This window comes from Ornithorhynchus anatinus, chromosome 9 (genome assembly GCF_004115215.2).
Source record: "Ornithorhynchus anatinus isolate Pmale09 chromosome 9, mOrnAna1.pri.v4, whole genome shotgun sequence".
Classification (NCBI taxonomy): domain Eukaryota; kingdom Metazoa; phylum Chordata; class Mammalia; order Monotremata; family Ornithorhynchidae; genus Ornithorhynchus; species Ornithorhynchus anatinus.
Window position 1 is genome coordinate 61598687 of NC_041736.1, and position 15341 is coordinate 61614027.

General features: G+C 53.2%; 1 protein-coding gene across 5 annotated transcripts in view; it reads right to left on the reverse strand.

Moving 5' to 3' along the window:
- MTA3 (metastasis associated 1 family member 3) overlaps positions 1–5692 on the reverse strand; it is a 73214-nt gene extending 67522 nt beyond the window's left edge. For 3 of the 5 annotated variants that reach the window (XM_029072263.2, XM_029072262.2, XM_029072264.1), the window contains exon 1: positions 4004–4081. In XM_029072263.2, coding sequence (XP_028928096.1) covers positions 4004–4031 — 28 coding nt within the window. In that variant the 5' untranslated portion in view covers positions 4032–4081. Of the gene's footprint in view, positions 1–4003; positions 4082–5629 lie in introns of those variants that run through there. The other 2 variants (XM_029072265.2, XM_029072266.2) reach the window with 2 other exon arrangements.
- Positions 5693–15341: the final 9649 nt, after the last annotated feature.

Below are 15341 nucleotides of genomic sequence, written 5' to 3' on the forward strand. Positions count from 1 at the left end.
GGTTGGGGGGGAGGCCCCTGTCTTGGAGTACCACCCTCCCTGAATTTGCTCTTTAGAGATGAACCAGAAGGCAGTGCGGGGGGCCATGGTGGGGGCCGCTCAGGCTCCCTATGAATCCACCAGACATCTCCCAGCACAGCCCAGGCTCTCTGCCTCAATTTCCCTCCGAACCCGGCACAATCCTGGTTGTGCCTTGCTTAAAGCCACTGACATCTACAACCCAAACCCAGCAGCCGCAGCAGGCACAGTGATCCGCCCAACTCTCCCTTCAGCTACCAGTTTTTTCTTTGGTTTTTTTTTAAATTGGCATTTAAGCACTTTATGCCACGTACTGTGCAAAGCGCTGGGGTAGATCTAAGTTAATTGGGTTGGACACAGTCCATGTCCCACATGGGGCTCTCAGTCTTAATTCTCATTTTACAGATGAGGTAACGGGCACAGAGACGTGAAGTGACTTGCCCAAGTTCACAAAGCAGACGAGTGGCAGAATTGGGATTTGAACCCAGATCCTTCAGGCCCGGGCACTGCTTTGGGGAAACAAGCTAAAATGGAGTCAGAGCTGGGGGAGATTTTCATCAAAATTTCTGAAAATGGGAGTTTGCCTCTCCAAGCCCTCCTTCCAGTTCCCCTTTTGCCCAAAACAAAGTGTTTCCAGGGACCCGAGGCAGGGGCTCCGGGTGGGGCCGCTAGGGTCATTTTAATCATTTCACCGCTTCTCTAAGTGAGCATCTGAGACGAAGGAATAGGAGCAGGCATCCAACGATAAGAGAGAAGAGATGGGGAAACTCTGCAGTGCGGCTTCTCCCCTCTGCCCAGAGCCTCTTCGGAACCGTCCTGGGGGATGGCCGGGTTCTGGGCCCCGGCGGCCGGCCCGGAACGTCCTCCCTGCTTTCCCGACGGAATGGCAAAGGTGGCAACAACCCGTGAGGGATCCTTCCTGACTGCGGCCTGCTGAGCCCAAAGGGGAGAGAAGAGGAGAGGACCATCCCTCCACATGTGTGGATGCACACACACACACACACACACACAAACCTGTAAACACGTTGTTACAGTGCACTCTTTCAAGCGTTTAGTACCGTGCTCTGCACACAGTAAGCGTTCAATAAATACGATTGATTGATTGACTGTGGGGACTTTTGGGATTTTATCCAGAATATAAAGTTGACTTGGAATGCACTTTCTCTGTCTCACTCCCTTCCCCTGACACTCTTTCTCTCTCTCTCTCTCTCTCCTACTCCCCCCCCACCAAAAACACACACTATCTCCCACACACAGTCTCTTCCCGACACAGAAGACTAGACACACACAGTGTCTCCCAACCAGCCCCATAGCACTTGTACACATATCTGCAATTCATTTATTTATACTAATGTCCATCTCCCTCTCTAGACTGTAAGCTCATTGTGGGCAGGGAATGTGTCTGTTTATGGTTATATTGTAATCTCCCAAGTGCCTAGTACAGTGCTTTACACAGTGACTGTTCAATAAATACGACCGAACACTCACACAGGCATAGTGTCTCCCCCCGATACACACACATATACACGGTATCTCCCCTCAGCACGCAGGTAAAGTGCCTCCCCTGCAACACACACACACACACACAATATCCCCTCAGCATGCAAGCATAGTGCCTCCCCCCCAACACACACACACACAAACAAAAGCAGCCTCCCCACCATCACTCATATAGGGCCCTCCCTCCGTACGCATACAGGGCCTCCCCACCATCACACATACAGGGCCTCCCTTCCATCAAACATACAGGGCCTTCCCACAATCACACGTAGTGGGCCTCCTCACCATCACATGTACAGGGCCTCCCCTCCATCACATGTACAGGGCCTCCCCTCCATCACATGTACAGGGACTCTCCTCCATCACATGTACAGGGCCTCCTCTCCTTCACACGTACAGGGCCTCCCCTCCATCGCACACACAAGGCCTCTTCCCAACAAACAGTGGCTCCCTCCAACACACCTAGAGTGTCTCCCTTCCAATACATGCACATACAGTGCCTCTCCCCAACACAAATGCTACAGTGCCACCCCTCCACGCTTAAAATGCCTCCACTCCCCCACGCACACACTGTCTCCCCCAACACAGAAGCAGAGGTGGCGTGCTGGTTAGAGCCGGGGCTTGGGAGTCAGAAGCCCCTAAATTCTAATGCCAGCTCAACCACCAGTCTGCTGTGTGACTCTGGGCAAATTGCTTAACTTCTCTGTGCCTCACTTTCCTCATCTGTAAAATGGGGATAGAGACTGTCCAACCTGATTGGCTCATATCTATCCCATTGCTTTGTACGGTGCCTGGCACATAGTAAACACTGAAATATTTTTTAAAAAACAACAAAATATAGTGTCTCCCCTCAAAACACACACAGGCTCCCTCCCCAACACATACACAGCATGGTTTAATGGAAAGAGCACGGGCTTGTGAGTCAGAGGTCATGGGTTCTAATCTTGGCTCCGCCACTTGTCAGCTGTGTGACTGTGCAAGTCACCTAACTTCTCTGTGCCTCAGTTACTTCAGCTGTAAAATGGGGATTAAGACTCTGAGCCCCACATGGGACAACCTGATTACCTTGTATCTACACCAGTGCTTAGAACAGTGCTTGGCACATAGTAAGCGCTTAATAAATACCATCATCATTATTATTACAAACACACACACACACAGTCTCCCTCCCTAACATGCACGCACACACATTCAGTCTCCCTCCCCAACACGCAGGCACACACATTCAGTCTCCCTCCCCAACACACAGGCACACACACTCAGTCTCCTTCCCCAACACAGACACACATATACTCAGTCTCCCTCCCCAGCACATAGGCACACACACTCAATCTCCTTTCCCAACAAAGACACACACACCCAGAGTCTCCTTCCCCAAAACACATACACACTCACACACACACACTATCCCTCTCCTTCCCCAACACACACACAGAGTCTCCTTCCCCAACACACACACACACACACACACAGTCTCCTTCCCCATCACAGACAGAGACGCACACAGTCTCCCTCCCCAACACACACCGTTTCCCTCTCAAATATACACACGCACACACACACACACAGAGTTTCCCTCCCCAACACACAGTGTCCCTCTCCAATACACACAGACATAGTCTCCCTCCCCGACACATATACAGACTCCCCCTCCAATACACACACACACACCCAGTCTCCCTCCCAGCCCCCGCCCAACACCCGGAGTCTCCCTCCCCATCACACACAGACACAGACACCCTCACAGTCCCTCCCCTCCCCGGGTCAGGCTCCCCGCGAGTGTCCGTGTGTCTGTGCAGGGCCCAGCGGCCCGGGGCCCGGGCGGGCGGCCGCGGCGGGGCTGGGCTCACACCCCACCGGGCCGGGCAGGACAGGACCGGACCGGACCCGGGGCCGGGGTAGACGAGGGGTGAGGCCTCGCCTGATTCCCTTCCTCCATTCGGGACCCCCAGACCCGCACTGGGGGACGGAGGCCTCATGTCCTGCCCTGCCCAGTCCAGTCCTGCCCAGTCCAATAGTCCTGCCCAGCCCAGTCCTGCCCAGCCCAGGTCCTGCGGCGGTCGGGGGTCGGTGGGGTCCTTAGGCAGGCCGGCGGGGGGGGGAAGGGCAGGGAAGGGGGGGAGGTCCCAGGGGAGGGGGAGCAGGAGGGGGCGGCTGGGGGGAGCTCGGAGCCGGGGGTGGGGGGGGGGCCGTGACGGCCCTTCCTCATTTCCCCGGTCCGGGCCACAAGGCGGCAAGTTCCTCCCCCCCACGGGCGGGGTGGGAAGGGTCCCGTCCGCGACCCCTCACCCCCTCTCGGCCCCACCGGGCCGATGCCCGGGCCCGGGTCTGGGGTCTGGGGTCTGGGGTCTGGGGTCGGGGTCAGGCTGGCGGCCCGGCCCGGCCCGGTCCCCGCCGGTGGCGGAGGGGCCTGGGCTGGCCGGGCTGGGGGGTGGGGGGTGGGGGGTGGAGGGGTCGGGCCGGGCCGCCCCCGTCGGGCTCCTACCTCCGACCCGGTACATGTTGGCCGCCATGTCCGCGCCCCTCCCGCCGCCACCGCCGCCGCCGCCACGGGCGGGAGTCCCCTGGGGGAGGGGGTGGGGGGAGGGGAGCAGGACGAGGAGGAGGAGGAGGAGGAGGAGGAGCGGGGAGGGGAGGGGAGAGGGGAAGGAGGGAGGGGACGCGCCGGCCCAGCCGCCCACTCGATCCCGCCAAGCCTCGCCCCCGCTCCCGCCCACTTCTGCATCCGCCCCCGCCCCCTTCGCACCTGACCCCGCCCCTTCTGCACCTGACCCCCCCCTTCTGCACCGGACCCCGCCCCTCCTGCACCTGACTCCGCCCCCTGCATCCCATCCCGCCCCCCTGCATCGGACCCCGCCCTTTCTGCACCTGGATCCGCCCCCTCCTGCCCCGGACTCCGCCCCTTCTGCACCTGGATCCGCCTCCTCTTGCACCGGGCTCCGCCCCTCTTGCATCGGGCTCCGCCCCCTCCCGCGTCCGTCCCCGCCCCCTCCACCTGTCCCCGCCCCCTCCACCTGCACCCGCCCCAGGCCGAACGGGTTAATCGTTCCGAGGCAGGCCAGGCCTGGGGGACGGGGGCGGGTGGGTGGACAGCGAGGTAGGGTCTCATCGACGTTGGACCTCCAGGTACCCCAACCTGGCCCCAAGAGGAGCCGGGCAAGAGCCCTGCTCTCTACCCCTAGGATTGTCGCTGCGTCCCTGTCCTTGGCAGGTACGGAAGCAGTGAGGTGTCGGTAATAATAACTACGATGGCATCTGTTAAGCGCTTACTATGTGCAAAGCACCGTTCTAAGCGCTGGGGAGGATACGAGGCGATCGGGTTGTCCCACTTGGGCTCACGGTCTTCATCCCCATTTTACAGATGAGGTAACCGAGGCACAGAGAAATGAAGTGACTTGCCCAAAGTCACACAGCCGACAAGCGGCGGAGCCGGGATTTGAACCCATGACCTCTGACTGCCGAGCCCGGGCTCTTTTCACTGAGCCACGCTGCTTCTCTGGTCAGTGTGACCGATGGGCACCGTCTGGGAGGCCTGAGGCAGCCATCCTGCTTTGCCACTGGCCGAGGTGGCGGTTGCATTTCCCCTCCCGGTGGCATCTGCCGCGAGGGGCAGGAGCCAGCTCCAAGGCGGAGGAGCTGGGGGACCGAGTTCACACTTGGCATCTTGACTGGAGTCACGTCCTGCCAGGGATCTCATCCTATCTGGGCCTCGACCTGTCAGGTGTCTCATCCCATCCTGGCCTTGTCCTGTCAGAGGTCTCGTCCCAACCGGGCCCCGTCCCGTCAGGGGTCTCGTCCAATCCAGGCCTCATCCTATCAGGGCCTAGTCCCATCAGGGTCTCGTCCTATCCAGGCCTCATCCTATCAGGGCCTAGTCCCATCAGGGTCTCGTCCTATCCAGGCCTCATCCTATCAGGGCCTAGTCCCATCAGGGTCTCGTCCTATCCAGTCCTCATCCTATCAGGGCCTAGTCCCATCAGGGTCTCGGCCTGTCGGGGGGCTTCATCCTATTGGGAGCCTTGTCATATCGGGGTCTCGTCTATGAGGGTTTCATCCTATCGGGGGCCCGGTGGGAGTATGGCCCGGGTCTCGTGTGTGTTCAGATACCTACCCCACTCCAAGGCTCTCCGGGTCCCCAGAGCAATGTCAGGGAACGGGATGAGTGATTCTCTGAAGAGGCTGTTGACTTTGGTCTTTGGTTTTCCCAGTCTCAGCTTCACTGTCACTCTTTACTGCTGTATTGTACTTTCCCAAGTGCTTAGTACAGTGCTGTGCAGACAGTAAGTGCTTAATATTTAAAAGTGAATAAGTGAATGAATTTTTCAAAACAAACATTTCTGTGTCCATATTTTTCCTTTACTGGCAAAGCAAGAAATTCAATGCAGCTTCAGTGGACTGATCTTTCCCAAAGAATCAAAATCACACTGCTGTTAGTCAAGTAAGCTAATAAAAGTATTCCCAAACCTTGTCATTTAATAAACACGAACATGGTGGAATGAATGCATCATTCCTTGTTTGGGCTTTCTGACCCGGGCAATGGCATTTCTGAGACATTGCTGGCTTCTGGGTGGGGAGAGCTTTCCCCCAAAGCAGTGTGGTCTAGTGGAAAAAGCAGGGGCCTGGGAGTCAGAGGGAGTTCTAATCCCAGCTTTGCCAATTGCTTGCAGTGTGACCTTGGGCAAATCACTTAACTTTTCTTTGCATCAGTTTCCTCAACTGTAAAATGGGGATTCAATACCTGTTCTCCCTCCTACTTAGACGGCGAGCCTCATGTGGGATGGGGATTGTGTCCAACCTAATTAATTTGTGCCTACCCAAGCGATTAGAAAAGTGTTTGACACATAGTAAGCGCTTAAAAGATACTATAAAAAAGAGTAGGACAGGGCAGGACATGGTGCAAGGTGGAGAGAGGTGGAGGGAAGTGGCGAGGCTGGAGGGGGATAATAAAGGAGGTGGAGGAGGTCGGAGGTGGATGGAATAGAGGGATACGCAGGAGGGGATGGAGGGAGGTTGAGGGAGTGGCAGGAGGTGGAGGAAGTGCAGATAATAATAATAATTATGGTACTTATTAAACACTTACTATGTGCCAAACACTGTTCTAAGAGCTGGGGTAGACACAAGTTAATCAGGTTGAACACGGTCCTTGTCCCACATGGGGCTCACAGTTATTCATCCCCTCATTCATTCATTCATTCAATAGTATTTATTGAGCGCTTACTATGTGCAGAGCACTGTACTAAGCGCTTGGGATGAACAAGTCGGCAACAGATACAGTCCCTGCCGTTTGACGGGCTTACAGTCTAATCGGGGGAGACGGACAGACAAGAACAATGGCAATAAATCGCCATTTTACAGATGAGGGAACCGAGGTCCAGATAAGTTAAGTTCATTCGTTCATTCATTCATTCATTCATTCATCCAATCGTATTTATCGAGCGCTTACTGTGTGCAGATCACTGTTCTAAGTGCTTAGAAAGTACAATTCAGCAACAGAGACAATCTCCACCTAACAATGGGCTCACAGTCTAGAAGGGGGGAAACAGACATCAAAACAAGTAAACAGGCAGTGACTCGCCCAAGGTAACACAGCAAGCAATTGTCAAAGACATGCGGGCAGAGCCGGGGTTAGAACCCAGGTCCTCCTGACTCCCAGGCCCATGCTCTATCCATTAAGCCACACTGCTTCTCTTAGGATATCCTCTCATCAGCTAGATGGGGGAATGTAAAGATCATGGATCAATGCCATGCAAATTGGATGATACAATTTGGCCTTTGGCCAGAATGTCTATGGAAAGTTTCTCACCTTCCAGGAGCTACCTGACGCTGGGCTCCACAGACTACAGGAGCCTGGAGGGTCTCTGGTTCTGCTGCCTTTCTTCATGGGCTCCAGGCAGCGAGGAGTCTGTCCCCTTCCGCAGAAGGCACGTAGAACGTAGAAAGCAGAAGGCGGAGAACGTTTTTGGCCAAAGAAGCATCCAGGATCTCTGGGACTCTCTGTCTCTGACTTTCCTGAGGGCCCAGCTTCCGGCAGGAGACTCAGTGGACAAGTGTGTGTGTGTGTGTGTGTGTGTGCCCTTCCTCAAACAATCAAATTTACTGAGCCCTTACTATGTGCAGGAACTTTACTAAGTGCTTGGGAGTATACTACATAACAGATTCGGTAGACAGTTCCTTGCTGACAAGGAGCTTACAGTCTAGAAGGGAAGGCAGACATGAATTATAAATAAATAAATTAAGGATATGGACATAAGTGCTTTGGGGCTGAGGGTGGGGTAAATAAAGGGTACAAATCCAAGTTTGGGGTTGACACAGAAGGGAGTGGGAGGAGAGGACCTGGGGACTTAGGGAAGGCCTCTTGGAGGAGATGTGATTTCAATAAGGTTTTAAATCTGGGGAGAATGATAGTTTGTTGGATGTGAAGGGAGAGGGCATTCCAGGCCAGAGGCATTCATTCATTCAATAGTATTTATTGAGCGCTTACTATGTGCAGAGCACTGTACTAAGCGCTTGGAGTGTACAATTCGGCAACAGAGATAATCCCTGCCCAATAACGGGCTCACAGTCTAAACGGGGGAGACAGACAGCAAAGCAAAACAGAACAAAACAAAACAAGCAGTCTGGCGCAGACATCATCAAGATAAATCGAATCACAGAGATATAGACATGATTAACAACATAAATAGGGTAATAAATAACATATACAAATTAGCACAGTGCTGAGGGGAAGGGGGAAGAGCAGAGGGCGGGAGAGGGGGAAAGGGGAGGAGAGGAGGAGCAGAGGGCAAGGGGGGCTCAGTCTGGGAAGGCCTCCTGGAGGAGGTGAGCTCTACTGTATCCGTAATGTCTTTATATTAATGTCCGTCTCCCCCTCTAGACCGTAAGCTCACTGCGGGCCGGGACTGTGTCCGTTATACTGCTATACTGTCCTCTCCCAAGCACTTAATACAAGTGCTCTGCAGACAGTAAGCTCTCAAAAAACACGATGGACTGAGGGACTGATAGACAGAACCTGCTTTACTCACTTGCCGATAGGGGATCGGGCAGGGTCCTTCCATTTCTCCTGCATTCATTCATTCAGTGGTATTTACTGAGTGTTTACTGTGTGCAGAGCACCGTACTAAGTGCTTGGAAAGTACAATTCAGCAACAAATAGAGACAATCCCTGCCCGCAACGGGCTCGCAGTCTAGAAGGGGGGGAGACAGGCATCAAAACAAGGAAACAGACATCAATAGCATCAATACAAATAGGATGTAGGTGAAGCGATTACTGACGAGATGGACGAGATCGAGGTAGAGTGAAGTAGGTTGCCACTACATGAGCAAAGTGTGCGGGCTGGGTAGTAGTAGGAGAACAATGATGTAACAGGAGGGGCGGGGGGAGTGACTGAGTGCTTTAAAGCCGGTGGTAAGGAGTTTACCTTCCTCCTGCAATGCTTGAAACCTTGGCTGCCAAGGGCAAGGGTCCAAACGGAGACAATGGGAAACATGACACCCTCCGTACAGGCCCCCACTCTGGCCTAGTAATCAGCTCCTAGAGCTCAGCATCAAGTGGTTGGGGCCGATAGTCCAGTGGACAGTGCTCAGAGCCCGGTGGTCAGTGAGGCCACCCACCTACTCTACTCTACTTGGATGTTCTCCTGCCACCTCAAACTCAACATGTCCAAGAGAAAGCTCCTTATCGTCCCTCCCAAACCCTGTCCTTTCCCAGACTTTCCCATCACTGAGAATGGCACAATCATCTTTCCCATGTCACAAATCCGCAACCTTGGTGTTATCCTTGACCCCGCGTTCTCATTCAATCCACATATCCAATCCATCACCAAAGCCTGCCAGTCTCACCTTCATGACATCGCCAAGTTTCTCTCTTTCCTCTCCATCCAAACCGCTACAATGTTAATACAATCATTCATCTTATCCAGACTGGATTACTGCATCAGACTCCTTTCTGATCTCCCAACCTCCTGTCTCTTCCCACTTCAGTCCATACTTCACTCTGCTGCCCGGATTATCTTCCTACAGAAATGCCCAGGGCATGTCACACCCCCTCCTAAAAAATCTCCAGTGGTTGCCTATTAACCTCCATCTCAAACAAAAACTCCTCACTATTTGCTTCAAAGCTCTCCATCTCCTCGCCCCTTCTTACCTCACCTCCCTTCTCTCCTTCTACATCCCAGCCCGCACTCTCTGCTCCACTGGTGCTAACCTTCTCACTGTGCCTTGTTCCCGCCTGTCTCGCCGCCGACCCCTGGCCCTCGTCCTACCTCTGGCCTGGAACACCCTCCCTCCTCAAATCCACCAAACAATCACTCTTTCCCCCTTCAAAGCCCTACTGAAGGCACACCTCCTCCAAGAGACCTCCCCAGACTAAGCCCTTTTGCATCACCTCAACTCGCTCCCTTTGCTTCTCTCCCTCATCCCACAGCACATATGTATATATCTATAATCCTATTTATTTATATTGATGCCTGTTTACTTGTTTTGATGTCTGTCTCCCCCTCTCTAGAGTGAAGCCGCTTGTGGGCAGGTATTGGCTCTCTTTATTGCTGTATTGTATTTTCCAAGCACTTAGTATAGTGCTCTGCACACAGTATGCGCTCAATAAATACGATTGAATGAATGTATGAGGCGGGGCCCTAAGCATGCTCAGACTCAGAAGCAAATGGACAATACCGCCATAGTCTGGCACCAAAGGTGTTCTCAGAGCTTTGCTGATGGGGGGCTCTGGGGTCTTGCCTGGAATAACGAAGTGGGAGTCCTGGGAAGGCCCGGAATGTTGGGTGGTGGGGGATTCTGGCTGTCCAGCCAAGAAGAGCCCATATGCCCAAGCGTCTGCACAGTCAGGCTCTGGCAGAGTGAGAAAGAAAGCGAATTCCCAGGTTGGGGCCTGGAGAGGATCTGATTGTGGCCATCAACCAATCAGAGGTATTTATTGGGCACTTACTGTGTGCAAAGCACTGGACTAAAAGCTTGGAAAAGTACACTACGACAGAGTAGGTACACTCTGTAACTTACAGACTTGAGTGAGACACAGACATTAAAATAAATTACAGATGGATATGGATTTATGGATGTATGTGCTGTGGGTCTGGGGGAGGGGAGAAAATCAAAGTGTTTAGGGGGTAGAGACCCGGGTTCATAGGTGATTCAAAATGGAAAGTGAATAGGGGAAGAGAGGGCTTGGTCCAGGAAGGCCTCTTGGAAGAGATGTGATTTGGATGCAGTTGGACATCTGCTGCGTGCCAAGTACTGTATTTGGTGTCTACTGTGTACAGAGCACTGGCACCTGCCGTATGCTGAGTAGTGAACTTGGTGTCTACTGTGTGCAGAGCATTGGCACCTGTTGTGTGCCAAGCGCTGCACAGAGTGTCTGCTAATTGCACGAGGGAGTGCACTCGTAGTTAAGACTCATGGTCCCTGCCCTCAGAAGGCTTACAATCTAATGGAGCTGGGAGTAGCTAGGGAAAAGAGCAGATATGGAAAGTGTAGAGGACTGGGAGGCAGTCTTGAAGACTCCAGGAGTCAGGAGTTTCTGCTCTATGCAGAGTGAAGTGGGGAGCTAGAGGAGGCTTTTAATACGTGGAATGGCAGGTTGAAAAGGATACTTTAGAAAGATGAAACAGGCATCGGAGGGGCCTGATAATTAAGAGCTAGGAGCCTGAAGGGTGAGGAGTGAGGCCTGGGACTCCCTGGCACCGAGGCCCTGAGGGCACTGGCTGCCCGATGCGGGGGAAAGGAGGTAGGCCTGCATGCTCGGCCCTGCTCTGCCCGGCCTGGCCCAGCTGCTCCACGGGGAAGCAGGTTTAGCTGGTCTCGCTTGCTAGTTCACTTGCACAGAATGGAAGCCCAGCCAGGGCATGGCAAAAGTCAGAGAGCACAGTGGGTAGGGGCAGAGGTGGATTCAGGCCCCTGGCTCCTGGGGACCAGCCAATGGGGAGAGGAAAGGCTAGCAGAGGCAGACTTGGGTCCTTGGCTCCTGAGGACTGGCCAGCAGGGAGAGGATTGGCCAGGAGGGGAAGGCCAGAGGCGGACCTAGTCATTCATTCATTCATTCAATAGTATTTATTGAGCGCTTACTATGTGCAGAGCACTGTACTAAGCGCTTGGGATGAACAAGTCGGCAACAGATAGAGACAGTCCCTGCCGTTTGACGGGCTTACAGTCTCATCGGGGGAGACTAGACTAGGTAATCTAGACTAGGTCCCTGGATGCTGGGGACTGGCCGCTGGGAGATAAGAATAATAATAGTAATGGTATTTGTTAAGCTTTTACTATGGGTCGAGCACTGTTCTAAGTGCTGGGGTAGATACAAGGTAACCAGGTTGTCCCACATGGGGCTCAGTCTTAATCCCCATTTCACAGATGAGGTAAGTGAGGCACAGAGAAGTTAAGTGACTTGCCCAAGGTCACACAGCAGACAAGTGGTGGAGCTGGAATTAAAACCCCAAGCCTGTGGTCTTTCCACTGAGCCACAGATGACCAGCCAGCAGAGGAGGGGGCAGACACAAGACTTGGTCCCTGGCTCGGGCAGAGGCGAATTTGGGTACCTGGCTCCTGGACCAGCCAGCAGGGAGAGACGACCAGCCAACAGAGGTGGACTCGGGTCTCTGGTTCCTAAGGACTGGCCAGCAGGGACAGGATCCCTTGTCCCTCCAGTCCAGTAAGGAGTGCCTGTCCAGGGGCTGGGCACAAAGGGGCTTCCTGGGTCTCGGTGGCACAGGTAGCAGCACACGGGGCCTGGAAGCCACAGGGAGATGCCAGAAAAGTCAATTTTGACTAATCTCAGCCTTGTGCCCTTCTTTTTGCTGATCCGGGTCGACACCAAGCACCTACTGGGTGTCGGGCGTATTGCCAGATGCTTGGAAATGGCAGCCAGATGCTCGTTCCCCACCCTCAAGATGCTGACAATTCTAAAGGGGATTAGTGGAGGCCAGAGGAAGAACAAGGATCAAGTACAGCAGGGCAAGCAGCTGGAATCACGATTGGGCTGCTGGAACTAATCAGGAAAGGTTTTCTGGAGGAGGTGGGGCATTCTGAGACTTGGGGAAGAGCTGTGGGCTGGTGGATTTGGGTGGGGGCAGCCTGAGCTAGAGGCGGAAGCGTCGAAAGTAGGTAAGCTTGGGTGGAGCCTGAGAAACAGGGTGGCATGGGCATGGGAGAGCCTGAAAATTTAGATTCTAATCCCAGCTCTGCCCCTTGCCTGCTGTACGACTTTGGGAAAGTCACTTAACTTCTCTGCCCCTCAGTTTCCTCATCTGTTAAATGGGGATTCAGTACCTGTTCTTCCTCCTACTTAGACCGTGAGCCTCTTGTGGGACAGGGATTGTGTCTGACTGGATATCACGCTATCTGCCTCCAGCACTTAGTATACTGCTTGACACATAGTAAGTGCTTAGCAAAAGCACAATTCTGATTATTAGTGAAGAGTGTGAGGCGGAGAGCAGTGGATGAGGAGAGCTGATTTCTAAACTGGAGAGCTCATGGTCAACCATGATATCAAAGGTCAGGGGCTTCTGTTTATTGTGGAGGTAGGTGGGGAGGTGAGGAGGTGGAGGGTTCAGAGGAGTAGAGAGACAGTGCAAAACGATTGGTGTGGCAGCATGGTGTTCAGAGCAGAATGGGGAGATGCTGGAGGAAGGGAGACGGGTGTTAGTCTAACCTTATTATAATCAGAGCCTGGACCAGGGAGGGGAGAAGAGCCATGTCTGGGAGATGTTATGGAGGAGGAACGGACAAGATTTTGACGTTGAATGCATGAGTGAGCTGAAAGGCAATGAGGTATGGAAGGTGGCAACAAGGTGGCAACAAGGTTGTGAACTTCTGGGAAAGGGATGCCAGTGGTGTTACTGGCAAAGACAGGAAAGTTCAAAGGAAGGAGGAGGAGGAGGAGGAGAAGGGGGCAGAGGAGAGGGAAGAAGCAGGGTGAGAGGAGAGGGAGGAAGCAGGGGAAGAGAAGTAGGAGAAGGAGGAAAAAGAAAGGAGGAAGAGGAGGAGGAAGGTGAGGTGGAAGAGGAGAAGGAGGACGAGGGGGAAGAGGAGGATGGGGAGGAGGAAGAGAAGAATTGCCTAGTGAATGGAGCATGAGCCTGGGAATCAGAAGGATCTGGGTTCTAATCCTGACTCTGACACTTGTCTGCTATGTGACCTTGGGCAAGTGACTTAACTTCTCTGTGCCTCAGTTTCCTCAGCCATGGAATGGGGATTAAGACTGTGAGCCTCATGTGGGACATGGACTGTGTCCAACCTGATTATCTTGTAGTGTCTGGCACATAGTAAACACTTAACAAATAGCACAATTATTATTACTATTATTATTATTATTATTCCTCTTCCTCCTCCTTCTCTTCCCCATCCCTAACCTAACCCTCCCCAATCTTCTTCCTCCAGTACATTAATATGCCCAATGCCCTGGCCAACACCATGCCCAGCCAGATGCCTCAAAGTCACACCTACCTCCCATTTTTTCTAAGACTGGCAAAGCAGCAGAGGCTGCTACCCAGAGGTACCAAGGGGCTGGTCCAGAGAGAAGGTCCAGAGGGACCAGACAGAAGGCCCCGGTCCACCAGAGTCCTGCCCAATCATAGGACCCTCCCAGCACCACTCCCAGAGCCCAACTAGGGGCCAACCTGCCTCGACAAGCCCTGCCCGGGCACGGCTGCCAGGAGGCTGGCGGGCTCCACACAGGCGTCTCCTCTCCAGGGCATGTGTAGCACCGCCAACCAAGGGGAGGTTCCAGGCCCTACCATGGGCATCGGGGGGAAGATTCCCTGCCCTGTCCACAGTGACCTGAACTTCTGGCCCCAAAAGAGCAGAATGCTGAGCTCCTGGAGGACCAGTATTAGCATTTATTAAGCACTTTGTACGGAGCACTGTACTAAGCGCTGGGGGAGAATACACAAGTGGGAATTAGATATGGACCCTGTGACTCGGCAGGTAGAGGGCTTTCAACCTAAGAAGGGAAGGGTGGGAAGCAGCGTAGGCTAGTGGAATATGATCTTGTCAAGTCACTAAATTTCTCAGTTTCCTCATCTGCAAAATGGGGATTCAATACCTCTTCTCCCTCCTAGACTGTGAAACCCATGTGGAACAAGGGCTGTATCCCACCTAATGATCTTGTATCTATCCAGTGCTTCAAACAATGCTTGGCTCATAGTAAGCAAACATTTAACAAATAACATTATTATTATTATTAGAAAATGGGAGTCCTGCTGCTTCTCTGTGCTCCCAAGTGCTCAGCACAATGCAGACTCTCAGCACACAGTGTCAGGAAGTCAGCAAATGCCCCCAAGAATGGGGAGAAAGTGGCAGCCTGGTCCCCAGTTGATCTTCATTCTCCTCTGTCTCCTCTTGTTCCTCCTCTTTCTCCTCCTTCCCTTCTCCCTCCTTAACCTAACCCTCCTGGACTAAGTCAGCAGACTGAAACCCCAGGTCCAGCTCTCTCTCTCACCCCTTCTTGTCCTCCTCTTCTTCCCCCAACCTCCTTCTCCATAGAATCAACCAATCACTCAATCAGTGGTCTTTCTTGAGCATTTATTGTGTGATGAGCCCTTGTGATAGGACAGTACAATAGAACTGCTAGACATGATCCCTGCCCACAAGGAGTTGCACTCTAGAGGAAGAGACAGACATTAAAATACAGATAGAGAAAATAGCAGAATTAATTTCATCCTATAAGGATATGGATATAAGTGCCATGGGGCTGGAGGGGTGGGGTGAATATTAAACATTTAAGGGTAGGATCCAAGGACAGAGGTAATGCAGATTTTCCTACTAAGAGGGCGGGGAATGTGTCTGCTTTTGTTGTATCCTACTCTCCCAGGCAATTA